Source organism: Lolium rigidum, chromosome 7, assembly GCF_022539505.1.
Source record: "Lolium rigidum isolate FL_2022 chromosome 7, APGP_CSIRO_Lrig_0.1, whole genome shotgun sequence".
NCBI lineage: Eukaryota > Viridiplantae > Streptophyta > Magnoliopsida > Poales > Poaceae > Lolium > Lolium rigidum.
In genome coordinates, this window is record NC_061514.1 from 140,866,061 (window position 1) to 140,888,095 (window position 22,035).

At 48.2% G+C, this 22,035-nt stretch overlaps 2 protein-coding genes and 1 pseudogene across 2 annotated transcripts; 2 read left to right on the forward strand and 1 right to left on the reverse strand.

Moving 5' to 3' along the window:
- Positions 1–1,408: 1,408 nt before the first annotated feature.
- Positions 1,409–3,046, forward strand: LOC124672082 (F-box/LRR-repeat protein At3g26922-like). The gene is made up of 3 exons (XM_047208371.1): positions 1,409–2,317; positions 2,571–2,732; positions 2,834–3,046. Exons 1-3 carry the CDS (start codon positions 1,409–1,411, stop codon positions 3,032–3,034), a joined length of 1,272 nt encoding a protein of 423 aa, XP_047064327.1. The 3' UTR covers positions 3,035–3,046.
- Positions 3,047–14,082: 11,036 nt separating this feature from the next.
- Positions 14,083–18,879, reverse strand: LOC124672083 (annotated as a pseudogene).
- A 1,382-nt stretch (positions 18,880–20,261) lies between these two features.
- LOC124672084 (UPF0481 protein At3g47200-like) lies at positions 20,262–21,785 on the forward strand. The gene has a single exon (XM_047208372.1). The coding sequence runs from the start codon at positions 20,262–20,264 to the stop codon at positions 21,783–21,785; it is 1,524 nt and encodes a 507-aa protein (XP_047064328.1).
- The last annotated feature ends 250 nt before the right edge of the window (positions 21,786–22,035 follow it).

Consider the following 22,035-nt stretch of genomic DNA (forward strand, 5'->3'; position numbering starts at 1 on the left):
TTTGCTGGCTGACGCCCGTGGTTTTTCCCTTGCGTGTTGCAAGGGTTTTTCCACGTTAAAATCTCGTGTCCCCTGCAGTGTTTTACTTTTCGTTCTTCGTTTATTTTACATCTCGATTATAACAAGAAGGGCCCCTCCGTTGGAGCGAGTCCAGGTCGGAGCACATGTACCCCGAGCCATGGCGACCGCATAGCTGTGGGCTTCCTCCTCCGCTGCCCAAGCCTGACGGCGCAAGGCGTCCCCAGCCAGGGTCTCGAAGGACGCGAGCATAATCCGCTGGTCGTCGGCGCACTCGAAGCGGCCGGGCACGGCGTCGTCGTCGTCGACGATGTCGTGGATGACGGCGTCCGCAGGTGGGGCCGCCATCGTCGTCCGTGCCTCCGCGAGTGCCGCCCTGGCGCCGGCGAGCTCGACCCTGGCGACGACGATTTCTGCCCTGGTTGGCGCGAGGCGCAATTCCGCGCGCTCTGCCGCCTCCGCAACCTCCGCCTACGCAGCCGCTGCCTCCAGATCCAGCTGCTCGGCCTGAACGGCTGCGGCAACTAGCTCCTCGTCCTCCTCCGGGTGGGCGTGGCGACACATCTGAAGTACCTGATCCCAGCTAAGGTTGTGATCGGCCATGGATGTGTGCTAGGGTTTAGCTGTAGGTGTGCCCGTCACCCCGCCAGTGTCCAGCATATATAGCCACGACGGGCAGGAAACGGCGTTGCCGTGCAGGTCATTTCCCGCGCGCGCGAAACGCCGGCGAAACTTGCCAATGTATTGGGCACGCGCGAGAACGACCGTCGCCGCGCGGGAACAGTTAATCGCCGGCAGTAGTCCTCGACGGGAAGTAAAACGCCATTAACGACCTTGACACTGTCTCCGCTAAAAATATGCGTCCGCACCACTGGAGGTACCCCCGACGCAAACGATCGTCCTGAACATGGCGTCCGCGACCCGACGCAAACGGACACATTCGGACATTTCGGCGTCGGCCCGTTGGAGATTCCCTAACGCGGCATTCGCAGTCCTCACCATGAGTTTCCCGAATAGTATAGGCTACATGAACTGAAGCTTCGTGGGAGGAACAAAAAAATCTCCTTGCAAATTAAATCTGGGCCATAGAGAGAAAAGGAGGGCCGAGATTTGCCCATCTCCACGCGGTGGAGTTTTTGCCAACTCCAGGGGATCCGAACACCCTCTTGAGTCTTGACCCATCTGTTTGTTAAAAAAAAAAAAAAATCATATCCTAGATTAGTTTCACCTTCCACCCTAACCCACCGCGGTAAGCCGGCGTTATTCCGCCCAACTCGGTAACTAAATTCCTGGATTCATCCAATCTGATTTTTGTTTCCACCTTTCCCCACCGCGTTTGCGCAACGCGACCTGCTCGACAAAATTAATCTGGAACGGCGCGACACAAACCATGGCCAGCGGCGGCCCCGACCGCATCAGCGCCCTCCCCGACGAACTCCTCCACCACGTGCTCTCCTTCCTCCGCGCGCACGAACTGGTGCGGACGTGCGCGGTTGCGCGGCGCTGGCGCCACCTCTGGAAATCCGCCCCCGCCCTGCGCGTCACCGGCGTCAAGGGGTGCAAGAACTCTGGATGGTTCGTCAACTTCGTCCGAACCTTGCTCCAGCGTCGCGACCCCGGCGCCCACCTGGACTCGTTCGAGCTCGACCTCGACGAGCGCGACTTCGATTTCGTCAAGCCGTTCCTCCCCGCCAACGAGTGGCACGTGAACGGCTGGTTCCAGCTCGCCGTGGCGTGCGGACCCCGGGTGCTGCTGGCGCTGCGCACCACCAGTGGCATCTACGAGAACCCGGGTGACTACGAGACTCTAGAGCTTCTCAATCTCCCTCTCATATCCCGCCACATCACGAGATTGGAACTCCAGATGGTGTCTGTACGTGGGAGGACTCTCAATTTCTCCGGGTGTCCGGCGCTGGCTGATCTCAAGATGGAGGAGTGCGACATTATGGGGAATATCTCTTCCCGGTCCTTGAAACGGCTCAGCATCATCTCGGGTAATTTTCGGACAGATCCCTTCCGCGCCCGGATCTTTTTGCCTAGCCTTGTTTCCCTCGAGCTCATCGGCGCAATGCGTAGGGCTCCGGTACTGGTCGAGAGCATGCCACTCTTGGTTTCAGCAATTGTTAGACTTGATTCTACCTGTGTTGATTCTTGTCCTAAGAGTGACTACGGAGATTGTCATGATCGTCAATGTTATGGTTGCTATGGTGCCGGTGCTTATGATAGGCGTGGCCAGTCCGTGCTTTTGAATGGATTGTCGGAAGCTGCGGAGTTGGAGTTGTCAGTTGATTCTCAAGTGGTATGCTTTTCTGCACCTGATTTTTTTTTCTTTACTGCTTCAGATTCTCAAAGTTAACTTTATGTTGCTTACTCATACTGGCTGCGGTGCTATTAATATTGTCTATGCTACTGACATCACATAATTTTAAGTCAAGTACGTCTAGTATGAAATATATACGGGGTCTTAACCTGCATTAGTTTGTTCTAGTTTGGCATCTTGAGCTACATAAGTTTAGCAGCTTCCTTATATGCATGATTGTTCCTTTTCTCAGTTTGTTATCAATCGGGATTTGAAATTATGCCCTACATTTAGCAAATTAAAGACCCTGTTGCTCAGCGAATGGTGCCCCGATATTGCTAGTGACCTGAATGTGTTAAGTTGCTTCCTCCAACATTCACCAATTCTTGAGAAGCTCACACTCCAGCTCTCTGAGGTATGAGATATTACATTTTTTCGATGAACAACCTTGTCTTACTGAAGTGGATTGCCACCCATGATTGATTGATTTAATAAAATATCTGAGTGCTTTATTAGGTACCTAAAGTTCCAGTGGGGACACAAAGAAGTTACACCCCATCAAATCAATATTTTGCAGGCAGCCATCTGAAGATTGTTGAGATCAAATGCGACGAGGATGATGCGAGGGCTCGCAAGGTTATGAACATCTTGAGCACCTACGGCATACCACTCAGGAAGGTCAATATCCAGATAAATAAGAAAACTTCTGGATCTTAATGTCAGCTAAGCATTTTTGATAGGGGAATTTTGGTTATGCTACTGACACTTATGCTACTTCTGTTTCGGCCTTGTGCTAATGAGTGTGTAAATTATGAACCAAGACATAAAGTAAGTGTCAAACTTAACCACTAGAAAATAATTGTTAGAATTTGCATGTATCTGGAAAAGGTGCAGATTCCCTATGTCTTGTTGTAAAGAGGAAGATATACATTTACATCTATCTAGTTAGGATATTTATATATGGTTAGAATCAACGGTTGGTTTTGAGGCTTATCCCTGGAGTTAGCTCAGCGCTCCAGTTTCTTAAGTTTTGTAAAGCCCCGGAATTTGCCATCGCAAAGAAGTGGTTAACAAATCAATTCTGGAAATGGACATGTTCTTACTCCTTAGTTAGCTTTATTTCTTCAGGATTTAGAGTTATCTGCTGTATTACAATGTTATCCACAAGTTAACTACTAGAAGTAAAGGATACTACTTCAGTTCTCCATTGAAGTCAGAACATAACTTTTTGTTTTGTAATTTGGAAAAGAACAAGAAGCAAGCTTATTCTGAAAGCCAAGTGGCGAGAGGTGCCCAGATTGCGTTCAACCTGCCAGTGACATAGCAAGCCAATTGTCTGACCAGAGTTCATATAACAAAACCATGCGGGCGATGGTCCAGGCTATGCTCATGTTATTTAACCGCAATTACCACATCGCGTTGCGTGTGTGTGCAACTTCAGATTCAGAATTCAGAGCCGTGCCATCGAAAACAAATGCTCATGCCATGCAGTGGGACGCAGCATAAACACGCAGTGGCCAAATGCAGCTCTGTAAAGTGATGCAGCACTGTAGGATAAGATGAGAGTCTTCTGAAGGTGGCAACATTCAGACAGAGAAACAAAATAAAAGGGTTGTTGCGTCATGGCACTGCAGACCGCCGTCTTCAGAAGACACGCCACAATTCTGTGCTTCTTTTCTCGAGTGTACCTCTGCATTTCGTTCTCATCACCACTGCACGGCTCAGGTTCGTCAACTTTCCCTCTGATCTAAATTAATTGACTCAACTTTGTATAGATATGGATGTATACGTGTTTATTGACTAGATATGCCTATGTTTAGACAATTAATATGAATCGGGGGAGTAACTATTTTGATGTGTAGGCTGAAAGGCACATATACCTTTTTATTCTGAATCTCAATACTGACAACCACGCCTGCATGATTCAGTTCGGCCACGATTCGGCGAGATCCTGCATGCTACTAGCATACTAGTCGAGTTGCTCAAACTTGTAGGCTCAGGAGGTCGGCCGACCCCTCTTAATTAACCCCTGTGTCGCCTAACCCCAGGCGACGCAGGGGTGCCTCCGCCGCCGGCCTCAAGCCCCTTTCCCACTCTCCCTTCCCCACTCTGCTGTTAGAGGACAGCCCTCCCCCGGGGTATCCTAGGCGGCGACGAGGCTTTCTCTGTCGCGCGGCGGTGCCCGACGGCGAGCGTGATGCGGTGTCGTCTGAGAAGGCGCGGCTGCTCCACACAGAGGAGCTCCTTTCTGTGGTTGTGACCTCCATTGTCACTCGTCCCAAATGGGTCCGGGTGGGCATCTAGGCTTGCTCGTGGCAGGAGGTTAGCGCAGTGGTGCGTAGCAGTGCTGGTTCGTGGGCACCGTGGGGGTGCCTGTGGCCGGCTAGACGGCAGGGGCTGGATCCCCACCATCCATTCCATGGTCCCTGTGGTGGTCGGGTGGTTATCCGCGCCTCCTTCTCGGCTGACGACCATGCCCGCTTCTTTTTCGGTGTTGATTTTTCGATGTTCCATATGTTCATTAAATTTGTAACAAACACGTATGAGTTTTGTTGTGAAAGCACATGTGACATATTGCATCGTTTTCTAGGTGTTTGCTACAAGTTCGGGTTCCATCGGATTTTTTGATTCTTATTTTCTTTTCAAAATGCTACACACACACGTCCTTTCAATTGTTGGTGTATTGAAATAGTTGGTGATTTTGTTGCAAATTAATCTGTAGGACAAACATTATTGCTTAACCATGTATTTGTTGCTTCAAACATATGGCTATCTCGTTGTAATTGTTTATTTTTTTATTGACATAGTTGGTGGTTGTTGTTGCAAATGAATCTGCAACAAAAAAAAGTTGTATACTTTTTATTATTATTGCAAACACATGGTTATTTGCTGTAATCGTTTGTGATATTTTTTGAAATTGAATATGAATTTTTTTGGTTGCAAATCAATCACCATATTTTGTTGTTGTTTAACCACTTTTGTAGCATTACTTCTTTTAGTATGTTGCAACAATTTTATTGTAATAGTACGCCTTTCTTCTTCTGATCGATCCAATGGTTCGGACTAGGACGCGTAAACCCCGAAGGGAGATTGACCCTACCAAGACAGGACATAATAGCTTCTTAAGTAATGCCATTGTACCTGCTTTCATCATGCCCAACTCAAAAACCATTTATCCCTTTTTTCTTCCGCCTGAGAAGTCGAGACCTAACAAAATAAGTAAACCAGAAGTGTCACAAAAGACTAGGATGCTTTTGCCTCGCTGGATACCTGTTTCTGTGCCTTATTTTGCTTTTTATTTAGCTTCCATCTACCCAATGGGTTTGTTTGAATAATGGACTGGTAACCATTACTCATTTGAAAGAAGGAACAATAGGTTCGCTACCCGAACTAGAAGGGACATCGTTCGAGCTTTAGTTAAGCGACTCATAAGAGGTGCTTGTGTCAGTTCCCTCTCGCTAGTGTAGACTCATGTTGGTTCGATCATAGCTCCTAATCTCTAACAATGGGTACCAAGGGCCCTTTTGGAACTTCTTCTTTTCCGATAGAAACGGTATCAATAAACTCACCATGGCCACTTCGAGTACAAAGTTATGCCGTCTGGCGCACCTGCTACCTTTCGCAGTACAATGAACGACATTCCGGCTCCATACTTGCGCAAATTTGTCTTGGTCTTCGTCGATGATATTTTTATATACAGCGCTACTCCGTCAGATCATCTTAAGCATTTGAAGCTGGTGTTTGATACCTTGGAACCAACATCTCTCGTTCCAGGGTTGGATGCAACATTTCTATGTTATAGATAGGTGAGTTTAGCAATACTAGTTTTGAGGATTTCCACAAGTCTGTCCGAGTTGAGGTTCCCTAGGTACATTCCGTTTTCTGGAAATCCAGCAAGGATAGTAGCTGCCTTTTCGAGGACAAAAAAACAAGTATCTTTGGATCCGAGATTTGCTCTTTTTTCCAGCTTTTTGGAGTGAAAATAAGGAGTGCCCAGCCAGCTCATTGCCTGAAAGTGGAAGCTCGTATTATACACCTTGACCCCCACCTTTTTTGAATCCTTCCTCCATATATATTGTTATATAAGATAAGTCCCATAACTGCCTCATTCAGATCGATTCCAGTAGCTGGATCCTTCGGGAAGCCATAGTAGGGATTACGTCAGTACATTGTCGAAAAAAGGCAAGGGTATATGTTTATCCTTGAAGGAGGCTCTGGACCTCCAAGGTATGACCCTGTACCTGGCGGAGCTTCTGCCAACAAGAAAGATCCCTTCTAATCTCTCAATGGCATTTCCATCTCTCGATTCAATCAATCAAGTAAGTCCGGATGACACTTGTCTTGGGCTAGTGTTTCCCCAAGGCTGGGTTTCTCTTCACTCTTCAACTTCACTTATATATAAAGATACCCAATCCGCATAATCTTTCAAAGTCACTGCTTCTACGACGATTGGCGTAAAGGCATGATTAGTTCCACGAATCTCACTGCACTGACCATAGTAAACCCCTTCTCGTTGTACCGAGATGGAGGTAATATTTTATTTCACGACCTGAGGAAGATACAGCCCAACTATGAGGTACATCTGCGGGTGTTACAATCATACGTAGATGAGTTTTGGGCAAACAAAGCCGTCCGGCCCTACCAGATTAAGAATGCGAAGCTTTTGGAATCTTCCTATGAAACAAATCAAATTATGGAACAGTTTAGGACCAATGGATAATAAATAACTTGCTAACCCAACCTAGCAATCAAACAGATGCTAGCAACGGCTTTCTAGCTAGAAAACACTCGCCCCGGAATAGGCGTTATGACAAAGAACAAGAAGAAAAAGGGTTTTGTTAATGGGAAAAAGGATTTTGAATGAATTTCACTGGAGCCCGTTGGATCTTCACCAAGACAATTTCGGTAAGATGGCTCTTCGGTGGGAACCTAATAACTGGGGTTTTTGTGGGGGGGGGGGGGGCGCTACGGCAACACAGCCTACGCTTGCTGCTTGCTGGTTTTTCCATCATCCAATCCACAACAAATCGAATGAAACCGCTTCGGATTTCTTTTGATGAAAACCCTTGTTCCGCTCTCGCTCGCCGCTACTAACGGGGTCTCGGTTGATTTTCCTTCCTTTAGCTACTCAGATGTTTCAGTTCGCTAAGTTTGAAAAGTCCAAAGAGGCGTTTCCGTTCGTTTCTCTTGATGTGTTTCGGTTGCATATCGGGCCTGATCGGTGCTGACTGACTGTTCTTGCTTGTCTTGGGCCTGCTCTAGTTTTGGTGCCGCGGGTCGAATTTCGTGACTTGATGAAGAGGAAGCCGAGTAGCAATCATTAGATCATCTTCCTATTTGTCTTGGGTTCACCCTTTAAAGTATTACGCCAGCCCGCTGGATAGATAGTTCGCGCTTTAGTTTGCACACCTTCCCGCAATGGATAATCAAAGCAAGTCTCAATATCGCACAACTGACCATAAGTCTGGAATCTCTTGTTTGACTTTTCAGTGCCATTCGAAAGTGCGGTCCAGGGATACGATCGGGAGGAATTTCTAACAATCTTGCAGGGTGGGTCAACTCTCATATGGCCGTTCCATTTTTTTTTCTCTGGTGACAAAGTCCACTGATTGGTTCTTGGTGTTGGATTATTAATTCATTTTCTTGAGGTTCCGCCTCAGGCTTCGATCACATGGAGGAGGGTGTTTGTGCTCCAGACATGCCACCGCCAAAGAGGAGGAAACCCTCAAAGTCTGCTTAACCTAAGAAGTATGTCTGGATGGATGACTTCACAGTCTAAGATGGTAATATCGATTGTTCATCTAATTCACCAACGTGACCAACCACAATGAATGTCTTTAACCGCCTTCTCAAACTTGGATTGCTGCCTTTTCTATCTCTGTATAAAGTCAGTTAGTCCCAGTGTTGGGCAGAGCCCATTGTCAAAAGATCGTTTTGCTAGGATGCTTGCTTGAATCTAGCTACTTAAAAAAAAGGCTTTTTGCACTCTATACGGTAGTCCTATGTTTGACCAATGCTGCCTTGTATGTCTTGATCCAAGATTTCTCAGCAAAACTAGATTGCAAGCAGCTGGCGTGGGCCCCGAAGAAGGATTCAGGTCCCCTTCCCATCGTGGAAGAGGCTCTTGGCAAGGCTCCAGAAGGATCAGCAAGGGCAGGACAGGTTAAGGCCAGTCTATTTTATTCCACAGAAAAGGCAGCATATGTATACTGCTCGTTTGTTGCACTAATAAGCACAGGGGTAGCGTGCTCAGTATGGTATAAGATGGTACCTTGTGGGGCTGACCCTATGATCATACCAGACGCCGTTAGATCATTATCAATTAATCAATTCTATAATCATGCCCCTCTGGCTGGGCCAGAAGCCTCGTCTCCTTTAATCCGGAATCCAAGTTTTGTGATAACCGTGTTGTTTACTTTCAGTGTTGTTTATTGTTCACAGCTGGACTGAGTTAAAAATATTCTTCATTCGTTTCTTTTTTGAAATGCAAAATGGCATTCAAATCCATTCTTTCTCATAACTTAAGAATATGTACAGCGCAGAACAGAAAAGAAGGCAGATTTGATGAGTTGTAGGGGCGGACCCACTTCCACTGATTTCTTGCGGGAAGGTTCTATAAGGGAAGAAGAATCAGAGCTGTGACCTGGTATCCGACCCAACCAAGAGAGAAGACAGGGTCAAGCCGACGCCGCCCTTCCTCACCGGTTTTGTTTGGTCGAAAGTCTCCTCCGCTTCGTCTTTTGAATTCTTCTCTGCCCTTAATGAATTGATCCGTTGGCGGCTATAGCGAGATCTGGGTCAGAGTCTATCTCCCCATCCCTCCGGCGAGGTAGCAATGAGCTATCAAACGCCAATAGAGGACAGATCCAGTTGTCCGTTTGTTTCAGCACCACAATCTTTGTTCGTTCCTACAGCATCTAAATCAGCACTGGGAGCGGTTCCAGATGCACTTTCAGGTGAAGTCACATCAGACGTTTTCGAGGATGTTCTTGCACATTGCTGGGGTATCGAAACCCGTGAAACCGGGGCTACTGCCATTACAATCTGATCGAAGGGATGGCATTAGGTAGACAACAACCTCTCTTGAGCGCCGCCTTGATGGCTTTGTGAATGAAATTCGAGTAGATGTTGTTTCATCCCGCGTAACATCCTCTGGTAGAATCTGTGCAATCCAAGCCTTCTGGGACATCATCCACCCGCAACTGCTTTCTCTCTTGCAGCTCTTTCATAGCAATGGAGTGGTACTTCCGCTAGATACGAGAAATCCTCTCTTCTATTACTTCACAAGTAGTGGATAGGTCCCGCCTTAGGCTGCCCCCTTTCTTTCGGGGAAGTACTTATTTACGTAGCCTTTCATGCCCATAAGGCAACCAACGCCTTAGTGCCACCCTTAGTTTTGATGGGTAGTATGGTACGCGTATAATTACCTAGAACACAACTATGTTTCCTAGTCAGACATGCACCCCCCCTCCCACCCATTGTTATATTGCTCGAAGTGACTCAACATAGTCGAATTACACGATAGAGAAAATAAAAGGGGACAAGAGAGACTGAAAATTACGAACACATCCATAAAAGGATGGCTCCACTTGGTAAAATATTGGATGTATTTAAACTTATTTTAGTATCTAGATACATTCAAATTTATTTAAAGTTGAGACATCCTTTTTTATGGACGGAGGGAGTATCTGAAACCACTATCATGAATTGGGGAGATGATACAAAGTTCATTTGGCCCATACATCAATGCTAATTTGAGGACACATTAAGCGCTAATCTCAAGGGTGTTTTACTTGTATCGTCACCTGTTATGTGTAATCCACTGGTCAAGAGACCCTTTCTCTCCATTTACCACAACAAATGACACCTTTTTACCTCAAAAACAGTATCATTTCCAGTGTAAGAGCATAAAAAAATGTGTTATAATCGATAGCAACATGGCGGAACAAATCACCACATCTACCACAATAAAATCAAACGCTATGCAGCCGGCGCGACGAAGCGCGCATGTCCGCCTAGTTCTATCAACTGCCTTTGTGAGCCTGATCAACGGTACTAAAGCAATCATCTGAAAAACCAACATGACCGCGAGAGGACATGCTTCGCTAGGATCAGGCTAGCATCAATGCAGAAAAACCCCTTCATCCATTGCCTGCAAGTTTGTCTAAGGCCGGTTGCAGATCCACCTTGCTAAGCCTTGTATCTGATAAAGGCATACCAAGGTATGGATAGGCGAATTGCTTGATATGGCAACAGAAAGCTTTCACAATCGCAGATGTGTCGTTTTCCTGACAGTTTATTTTTAAAATAGATTTACTAACAGTTAATTGGCATGATGGAGCTTTTGAAGAGGGATTTATTTGTCTGGCGCTGTTTAAAAGGCGTTTCGAATCATTAGAGCATTTCCAGCAGCCGCTGCAGACAGCCTCCGCGGCGCTATAAAATTGTGTGCTCCAGTAGGCACTGTAAAAAAAAATCCGCGTGCTGTGTTTCGCGCTATCCACCACGGGATATTTTCAGCGCGCACTGACGCGCGCGGCATCGCTCTCTCTAGCACATGAAGGACCAACCGCCCGCTCCGGAAATTCGCCCTCTCGCGCTCACAACCTTGACCGCCGTCTCTCCCCACCCACCTGCGGCCACCGGCGCCATTCCGGCCGACGCACCCAGCGGAGCGCAGCTGCCGCCGCCAGCGCCGAAGGGCAAGGTCGCAGGTGCCAAGCGGTCGGATGCGGCGGCTGCTCTCTAAAAACCTCCAATAAGCCAATGAAGAAGACGACTGAGCTAAGTATCGGTGCTCATGGAGCCCAACAAGCGTCCCGAGCTGCACCGACCATGCCGCATGGTCCATCGGCGGCCAGGGCGCCTTCCACCGCTGGATTTGCGACCGGCGCTCGCCAGGTGCTCGACACAATGGCCACAAGGTAAACTTGTCTCTTATTTACTGTTTTATTGATATAGATGAAGATTTACATTGATTTTGACTTGGTTCATTCAATTCCTATGTAGTGTTGATGATGACACATTTTTAGAAACAATGAATGTTGGCTCCTCCTTCGCACAAGCATATGTGGATGAAAGGCAAAATGAGTATGTAAACCTTACTTGCGATGAAGTGTTGGCCAAAAAAGAGCATTGGCAAACTGTATGAAGGACATGAGTGCACCTATGAGTGTCTTTGGAGGTATTAATTGCGCTACTAGTGAAGATGCTCTTATGCGGACGCTATTTAAGGGATCAAAAGTGAAAACCTTCAGCTGAGTAAGTACTGGAGCTGGCACCCCCTTTCCTTCGGCCTGCCCGCTCCCGCGAGCGGTGGGGTGAAACCCTAGTTTAGGCGCCGCTGGGCCCCCTCCCCTCCTTCCCCTCTCCCTCGCCGCCGCCGGGAGCGCTGCCGGGCAAAGTCTCGGAGCGTGGGCGGCGGCGGGGCCTCTCTTCCCCCTCGTCCGGCGGTGGTGGCGCGGGCTGGTGCTGTCGGCGGGGGCGCGGCGCTGGCGTGGGGCGCGGCGGCGTGGTTGTTCTGCGGCAGCGTGTGCTCGGCGTGCTCGCGGTGGTTGCCGGTGGGCTGCGGGCGACGCGTGTTGGCGCCCGATCTGGCGGGGTGACCAGATGCGCCCTGCGAGGGACCTGCGCGTCCTCAGCCTGGTTGGCGGCGCGGCAGGGACGGCGGTTGGAGATCCTGGCCGGGGAGGGCCGCACGCCCGAGCCATGGCAGGGGTCTTGGCCCCTTGGCCGTTCCCCCGCCCCAGATCCGATGGCGCAGACAGCCATGGGGGCTCTCAGGCGTCGATCCGGAAAGGGAGCTTCTTTCGCTGTTTCGTCGTTCTTCGGGGATCTCACGGGGGTGAATCTTGGTTGCTTCAGCTCTTCGGTGTGCTCAGCAGGGTCTCCGGGGTTGCAGCCCTGGGCGGTGGGAGTCTTGTTGGTTGGCGGGTGAGCCAGAGACTCTGGGGATGGCTGGGTTCCTCGGTCGTGTGGGCGACGAGGTTCTGGCGAGCTGCGCGGTGTGGTGGTGGTTTGGCTGATGGCCAACTCCTTGCGGGCGACGGAGCGCATTTGCCAGGGGAAACCCTTGCCCGTAAGGGCCTCAACGGCGGCGGCTACGGTCGTCGTCCCCTTCTTGAAGGCGTTGGTGCGGCGGCTCTCGGTCGTTCTGCATGCTTCGGGTGAAAGCCCAAGATCTTCGATCAGGCGGTAGCGGCGTTCATGCATCGTTCTCTTCTTGAAGATGCCGCCTTGGAGCTCACGGCGTGCGGTTCTCCGATGTTGGTGTGGTGGAGCGGCGGTGTTGCGGCGTTGGTCCTCCATCTGGCCAGCATGGGCAAGGCTGTCTTGGTGTTCTGCACCCGCGGTTTTCTTTGTTTGGGTTCTGCCTTGGTGCTTCAGCAGCGGTGCGTGGGTGGCTCTGATCTTCCGGTGGCAGTCTACAACAATGAAGTCGCTCTGACGGTGCGTTGTGTTTGTCGGTTCTCCGAGCTCTAGGGTGAGCTCCGACACGACAATACAGCCCGTCCAGTTATATTTTCTTCGCCGTTGATGGCGTTATTAATTTAAACGTTGGGCCGTTTGGCATTTATCTATAAAAAAAACCTTCACCTTGGTCCTGAATTTGAAGTTCCGGGCGCAGCATGCAGATTCGTCTTTAACGATAACGACAACGGGAGAGAGCAGCCTGTACTCCTCACGACTCACGAGAGCTGAAGAAACGCGCAGCAGCCGTGTGCTCGTGATCCATCTGAATTCCTACACTTAAATCCTGAGAACCAAAAGAGCCCCTGCTCTCCGATTTTGCTGCTACCCAAACTCTCGAATCCAAATTGAATTCTGCTTCCGGCAAAAGCCGGCGGCGCTATTCCCAACTCGTGCTATCTATTCCGCCGTCTATTCACGCAGCACGCTTCCTGCTCGACGTAACGTCTCTGGAGCGGCGCGACACGAAGTGGCCGTCCGTCCATGGCGAGCGGCCGAGGCGACCGCATCGGCGCCCTCCCCGACGACCTCCTCCACCACGTGCTCTCCTTCCTCCCCGCGCACATAGCGGTGCGGACGTGCGTGCTCGCGCACCGCTGGCTCCACCTCTGGAAATCCGCCCCAGCCCTGCGCGTCACCGGCATCAAGGGGTGCAACAACGCTGTCCGCTTCGTCAACTTCGTCGACAACCTGCTCCTCCTCCGCGACCCCCGCGCCCGCCTCGAGTCCTTCGAGCTCGACCTCGACGAGCGTGACTTCGACTTCGAGGCGTTCCTCCCCGCCTACGAGAGGCGAGTGAACCTGTGGTTCCGGCTCGCCTTCACCTGCGGCACCCTAGAAAATCTGGCGCTGCGCACCACCAATGGCATCTACATCTACCCGGATGACTACGAGACTCTATGGTTTGCCAATGTCCCACTCATATCCCAACACCTCACGAGATTGGAACTCAAGAGGGTCTACGTGCTCAGCAGCACCCTTGATTTCTCGGGGTGTCCGGCGCTGATTCATCTCAGGATTGAAGACTGCGACATTGAGGGGAATATCTCTTCTCCGTTCTTGAAACATCTTAGCATTGTAGCTAGCTTTTTTCAGACTGATCCGGTCCGCGCCCGGATCTCTCTGCCGGGCCTTGTTTCACTGGAGCTAACGGGTGTTTTGCGTAGGACTCCTGTCCTGGAACGGACCCAGAACAAAAGTGACCGGGTGTCCCATCTCTAATATTATATCAATCAATATTATGGAGTCTACTAACACACCAATTTAATATAAATATACTGAGATGTAAGTGAAAATGCTTACATGAAATCGGATCTGGAACTATAAAAGATTACAAATGAAAGCGGAAAGATGCACACTAGATCTCAATTGCCTACAAAGCAAAGAGAAAAAAATACTTAGAAACATATTTAATAAAATTGTGTACTAAAACTAAATTAGTAAGTTAAGACCATTACCTTTAAAATGGTTTCCTGCGTTCCTCCATGACCTCAAAGCGCTCAATTACCACATCATTGGTAACCTTCCTCATTTCTTCCTTCTCCACATAACAAATAAGATTGTATTTCAAGGCATCGTCACTAAGGCGGTTGCGCAAATAAGTTTTCACAATTCTCATTGCTGAAAAACATCTCTCAACTATAGCAGTGGCAACTGGCAAGACGAGTGCTAGCTTTAATAGTCGATATACCAAAGGATAGCAAATATGTTTCCTTGTCTCCACCATTTTTTGAGAGAGCTCACATATATTATTTATACCAGAGAATCGGTCATCTGCTCAGACATCATTTATATAAAGAAGGAGGTGGTGTCTAAGGTCCCTTAGTTCTGCATCATCGAAGTCTTTTGGATATAGTTTAGCGAGACTCATTAAATTCTCCAAATTGAAATCACGAAATGATTCTTTTGGGCTCAAAGCGGCCGAGCAGATAATGATCTTGGAATTTTTCTCATTGAAGCGAGTATCAAGCTCTTGAAGCAACCAATCAGTCACGTCATTGAAACAATCCACTTGATAATGATGCTTGTTGGTAATACCTGTTTTTTGACGTGGCTTCTTAGGATTCACATATGGATCTTCCATTTGTAACTTGGAAAGGGAATGTTTGTCACAAAATGAATATGCTTCACCTAAGACAGATTCCCATCCATTCATCCGTAGCTCAATTAAGGTGTTTTTGGTTGAAGTAACACAACCAATGGCATTTACAATGTCCTGATCCTTCCGTTGTAGAGCCAATGACAATGTGTTTGTAATTATCAGTATGGTGGACATAAGCTGCAAGTAGAAGACGAAATCAAATGACTGGAAATAAACAAGAAGACCACATGCTTGCCTTCTGTTTGTGCCATCTCTGTCTTCTCTTCCACATATTCTAGCACTTTGACAACTGTAGGGAACAAATCAATCAAACTCTTTAGAGTCTTATAGTGTGAACTCCACCTAGTGTCCCCGGGTCTTTGAAGAGCTAGCTCTTGATTTAATCCCGTCCCACTTTTAAGTAGCCCACAACCTAAAGCTTCAATCACTTGTTCTCTATATTTTTCACGGACCATGTCCTTTCTCTTTGCAGAGCCACAAACCACATTCAACAAGACAGAGATCATGTCAAAAAATTGTCCAATCCATGTGTGGTTCCGTACAACAGCCACAATAACTAATTGAAGTTGGTGCGCAAAACAATGAACGTAATACGCTGTGTTATTTTCTCTCATGATTAAAGACTGCAGCCCATTGAACTCACCTCGCATATTGCTCGCACCATCGTATCCTTGACCTCGACTTGCTTGAAACTTAACTTATATTCCGCAAATAAAGCATCAATGGCAGACTTAAGGTATTTAGAAGTTGTCTCCTTCACATGTACAAGGCCAACTAATCTCTCTTTGATTTTTCCACATTTACCAACATACCGTAAGACCACTGCCATTTGTTCTTTACCGGCCACATCCCTGGACTCATCAACCAGCAAGCAAAATACATCATGTCCAATTTCTTCAAGAATAGAATGCAGTATCTCCTTTGCAAAACATTCAGCTATGGCCTTCTGAATCTTTGGAGAAGTCAATTGATTATTACCTGGAGCATTAGGGCCGACAACCTTGGCTACTGCTGGATTTTGCTCAGCCGTGTAACCATGAAACTCCTTAAAATTTCCTTTATTCAAAGACTCCTCCGACTCATCGTGGCCTCGGAAAGGCAATCCTTGCTTCAGTAACACTCTAACAACATCAATGGAAGCATTTAGTCTTTGTACCTGTATAATAGTATACAGCGTGACACCCCGGCGACGGGCCTCGCTCCGCTCGTCAGAAGTTAGCCTCTTCTTGGAATTTGGATCACAATATAACACCTTTGGGGGTCGATCGCTTCGGTTCCTCAGGAGGGCGATGGCGTTGAGGATTCCTACCTATGGAAGTGGCCCGCAGATGGCACCTTCACCTCCAGAAGCGCGTACCATGCCCTCTTCCAAGGCTGCACGGCCCTGCCAGGTGTTGCCAACGGTTGGGACTCCTTCGCTCCCACGCCGTACAAGTTCCATGTGTGGCTTGCCTTGCGATGACGCTGCTGGTCGGCGGACCGTTTGGCACGCCATGGGATGCAATCGCATGCTGCCTGCCCGCTATGCAACACCAAAGATGAAACCTCGATCACCTCTCCCTCCTTTGTCCATATGCGCAACGGGTGTGGTCCGCCATCATCAATGGCACTGGCATTCAGCTACAGCTCCCAGACCAGGGCCTTGATGAGTGGTGCCCAGCTGCGGTGAGTGCCTTGCCCGCGGCCAAGCGGAGAGATGCAAACTCTCTCGTCATGTTGGTCATCCGATCTTTTTGGCTCGAGCGCAACGCCAGGGTGTTCGACGGAAAGGAGTCCACCTCGGCGACAATCCAAAACTTGATCGGCGACACCTGGAAGTCATGGATGGTGTGTAGAGGAACTTGAGCGAGGAGTTACTTAGTTGTTTCAGTGTGGTCGTGTCGCGCTCGATACCCCTTCTACCGTCTGTGGTTGCAGGGCGTGGGGATGTGGTGACCTTAACCTGTACGTGTTTTGGCCCTCTTTCATCTTAATATAAAACACGGAGATCTCATGCGGGTACTCAAAAAAAGTACATTGCCCCCATAAGAGATATGTTACAACAATGTTCCGAAAGGTGTTCGTGCTGGTGATAGTGAGATCGATGCCTTTTCAATCACGATAGGACTACATCAAGGGTCAACCTTAAGCCCATACATATTTTTCCTAGTCATGAATGAGATGCGAAGGATATACAAGAAAATATTTCTTGGTGTATGCTCTTTGCTGATGATGTGGTGCTAGTGGATGAAACCAGAGTTGGCGCAAATAGGAAGTTAGATATATGAAGGTAGACTTTGGGATCTAAGGGGTTTAGACTTAGTAGGACCAAGATTGAGTACTTGCGATGCTACTTTAGTGTGGTGTTAGGTGCGAAGATGAAGATGTTAGTTTAGAAGGACAAATAGTGTCTAAGAGGGACACCTTTCTATACTTGGCACCAATGCTCAAAGCAATGGCGATATCGATGAGGATGTTAGAAGGTTCCACAAAAGTTAAAAGGTGAATTTTATAAAACGACAATCAAACTGGTGATGCTAGACGGAGCAAAAATGTTGACCCACTAACAGACAATATATCCAACAAATAAGTGTTGCGGAGATGCGCATGGTATGGTGGATGTGTAGCCATATAAGAAAGAACGAGATTAGGAATGAGGTATTACGTGATAGGCTAGGGGTGCCACCGGTCTAGAGAAGCTAATCCAACACTGGCTAAGATGATTTGGTCATGTCCAACAGAGGCATCTAGAAACACAAGCAGTGGAATTTTAAGATTTGAAGGAGTATGGAAAATACAACTTGGGACAAAAGACGATCAAAATTGACATGCCTGGAGACGGTAAAAAGAGAATTGAGGGACTGTCCCTAATAATTTGGCTCTTGATAGGACCACATGGAAATTAGCGATTCATATGCCGGAATCCTAGTGTACTTATTCTTTTTTCTCTCCTTTTTGTTTTGGTTTCCTTATGTTTCCTGTGTTTCATTTCTAGCCTACCCTACTGGCAAGCAATAAAATTCATAACCATGTGATTTCTTGTAACAAACTTGTAAATGACATTCAAATCATAACAGTATCTTAATCATAAAAAAGCTGAAAGGTTCCTCCAGGTTGCTTTGTATGGTGAGAAAGTTTCCTCTAGTATGCAATATGCATATATATTAGCATATGTTATGGTTACTTGGTTGATGAGACATGCATGTGACGGCCGGCTGTGTGTTTTGTTCTGATCGAACATGTCCGTAGCAATGGCTTCTGGCCAGGTCACTCTTCACTATTCCATCTTTCATTGTGTACTGCTGCATTAATCATCAATGAAACAGAGAAGAAACGACATGGTGGTTGGTCTATAAGACTATAAAGAGGAGCGACGTCTTAACTGATGTGGTCTTAGTTCTCAAACTCTTAGTCAAACATGATTGATTTTGGCAGCAATACTTGCAACATGATTGGGTGTACCTTGCTTTTGATATAACTTGCTTCAGCATTATAATTTAGTTTTTTTAATTGACAACTGATGGTGGTGTATATTACCATCTTGTTCCTGAGATGATACCCTGATAGAGAATTTATCATGAGTTGAAATGTTGTAAGAGCATGTCTAACAGATCCCTTAAAAGGGCCAAATCCGTATAATAACTCCCAGAATACGGGTTTCGGCTCTACCCGGCCGTCTAGCAGACCCCGTAAACCCCCCCCCCCCCCCTCCGATTTTTGTTGTTTTCGATTACGGGGTGGGCTTCGCCCCCTACTTGTGCGGGGTGGAAGGCTGAATACAGGGCCAACCCCCCACTCGTGGCGCGCAGAAGTTTCAGGAAATCGCAACTGCTTTCGCCTCGTTGACTCTCTTGCACGCACCCAATCGCGCCAGATCGAGATCCTGCGAGCCCGCGAGGCGGAGGCGCGGGAGCTGCAGCTCGACGACGCGGCCGGCAGCGCCGGTTGGCGAGCAGGCGACGCCACGCCAGGAGCAGGGCGCGGAGCGGGAGGCGGCGTCCCAGCCGGACATGGCGGCGTCCTAGCCGGACATGGCGTCCCAGCCGGACAGGGCGCGGAGCTAGCTCTCGATTCCGCTAGCTCTCGATTCAGCTAGCTCTCCACATGCGCATGTTGCTTCCGCTAGCTCTCCATTAGCTCTCGATTCAGCTCGTCTGTGGGAGCAAATAAATCTCTGGGAGTCAGAGCAACACGTACCCAGCCCTCTTCTGTTCTACTGTTAATTTCGGTCAATTACTCTCTGTTCAATTTGATGCTACATCATAGTTTGGGAGTGGCCGGAGGAGGAAGAAGGAGAGGAGGAAGAAGAGAAAAAAAAATTAATTTGGCATATTCCTAGAATATTCTCTTTTACAGTTTAGGGATACGGGTCTGCTAGCTCGGACAAGTTTTTAGCCGATCGAAATCGAATACAGGGCCCTCTACTCGTGTTATACGGGGCAGAAATTTAGGGGATCTGTTAGACATCTCTAACGATGGTAAAGAAGGGATAGAAGTGATATTTTTCACCCATCCGTTAATTATATAATGTTCCACCATATCAATCTTTCGCGTAAGATGTACCTTTGTGCAATTACCTGATTTTGGTTCTCTTTGCAAAGTAAATCTTTTGTAGCAAAACTGGTTGTTGGATACAAACGTTGTGATTCATATGCTCATTTGAGATGGCCACTCTTTCAAACAAATGCCAAGAGGTGAGGTTCAAACTTCGAACATTGTTGCTGCCTAGTACTTCCACCAGTGAGAGCATCTCACGCCCCCCTCCCCCCTTTGATAGGACCGAAAACATGAAAATGGGGACGCCAGCGCAAGAAAACACTCATAGCCGTCGCCCCCAATTTTGTTTTTGCGCCTGCACGGTCCAGTGGCATCCCTAGGCCAAACCAAATCCAAGGGGGCTGGCAGGGGCACCGGATGGACGAAATAACGCCACGGGCCAGCCCTGTCGGCGACACCCTTACAAATCCCTTCCCATTATTCCGCCCTCCCCACCTCGCGACCCAAGATTCCTCCAGGTTGCTTTGCAAGTTGACAAAGTTCCCTCCATTATGCACTATACGCACATTAGCATATAATATGGTTACTTGGTTGGTGAGACATGCATGTGACGGCCGGCTGTGTAGCAGTGGCTTGTGGCCAGGCCACCGTGTTACCTGTTTCATTTATATGATGCTGCATTAATCTTCAATGAAACAGAGAGAAACGACGTGGCTGGTTGGTCTATAAAGAGGAGCGACATCTTCTGCCTGGAGGTACTCAAACTCCTGTCTTCTCTTTTCATTGTCCGCTTCGTCATTCGTGCATGTTTCTCCTATGATGGCAGCGTACGATTTTTTGTTAGATTGCACTTCACCTTTTTTTTTCAGAATCTAGTTTTCTCTTCTGTTTGTTAACATGCAGATACCTTGCGACTATCAGCTGGCCGTGTCTGATTGGGAGGGGACGTCAGCCATGGAACCAACTGCATGGGTTCCTGGCTTCCCTTTTGAGATGACTGTTGCTGCTCCTGCTAGCAATACTCTGGTCGTCAGCTCTAGCGGTCTGCAGCAGCTGAACATGGTTGAGGAGAGTACTGGTCATCAGTACGAGTGGAGTAGTCCAATTGAAGTGTTCGAGCAAGCAACTCAAGCATTTGAGGATGAACATGGCGAGATGGAAACGAAGATCCACCTGTTCCCTGCAAGCATGAAAGATCTCTCAGCCGAGTACGCCGCCCCAAAGATCGTATCCATCGGCCCTTACCACCACGGCAAGAGCCCGGACTTCCGGGAGATGGAGAGTGCCAAGTACGCGGCTGCCTGCCACTTCATCAAGGACTCGGGACACTCTGTCGAGGAGGTGTGGGGGGCCGTCTTGGAGGTGGCGGACGAAGCCCGCAGCCACTACGACGAGGAGAAGGTGCGACGTTTCGGCGATGACGATTTCAGACCTATGATGTTCTATGATGGCTGCTTCTTGCTGCAGTATATGATGTCTTGGTGCGGACACAAAGGCGATGATGATGATGTCATGGTAGTGGATGTGGATCCGTTGCTGAATAGTGTTTTCAGCTCCAATGACCGCCGAATCTTCAGCGACCTTGTGTTGCTTGAGAACCAGCTCCCTTGGGTGGTGGTTAAAAAGCTCATGGGCTTCATGCCCAAGCCCCTGGACATGGAAACGTTCCTTGGACGGGTGAAACCGTCTCTGCGATCCCGCCGAGATATTGAATTTGATCCTGTTATACTGGACAGTAGCTACAAGCCTCCGCATCTCCTTGGCCTCCTACGACACTACTTTGTAGGGAGAAATCACATTAGTTCTACTCAGGTGTCTGAGACTCAGACCGAAATATCCCACAAGGCCAAGAAAGTATCACTTTCTGTCAGCATCATCGAACTTGCAGAGATCGGCATCAAGCTCACAGCCACCAAAAATAAAATAGAACTACAAGACATGGGCGTCAGGAGAGGGATCTTCACTGGAGAGCTCTTCCTGGCGCCTTTGTTATTGGACGATGCTAACGCAGGCTTCCTCGTCAACATGGCAGCTTTGGAGCTGTGCATGACCCCCGATTTCTTCGAAACCTATAATACAATGTCTGTTGTCTGCTCGTACCTCTGCCTCCTGGGCATGGTCACGGATAGTGAGAAGGATGTGCAGCGGCTGCGGAAGAAGCATATCCTGCAAGGAGGAGGAGGGCTCACCGACAGGAACGCGCTTGACTTGTTCACCAGCCTCGAGAAGCACCTGCGCCTCGGGAAATCCTATGACAACTCAATTGTAGGCATTGAAAACTACAAGGTCGATAGGTGGTTGTGGATCATAGTGTACAAGTTTGTTTACAACAACCTCAAAATCATCATCGCAGTGGTGTCCGCCATGGCTGGATTTGCCGGCTTCCTTGGTGCGATCAAGTCTCTCAAGGGATCAAGATAAGCTGCTCTCTTGTGCTGCGATCGATGAAGTGGTGTTTTAAGTTTGCTTAGCTGCTACGACAGTCAGTTTTCCCTGTATGTGAGTTCTATTTGCAATGATATTTTGATATAAACATTCTCTAGCTAGCAAGGGTGTGAAATATTTTTCTTTATGGTGTCATTTGTCTCGCACTCTCGCCAACAAGGGCTCTGATAATTCCGATTATGGCTTAATTAACTGCCCTTGCGAGCCAAATGGGAGTATGATAATC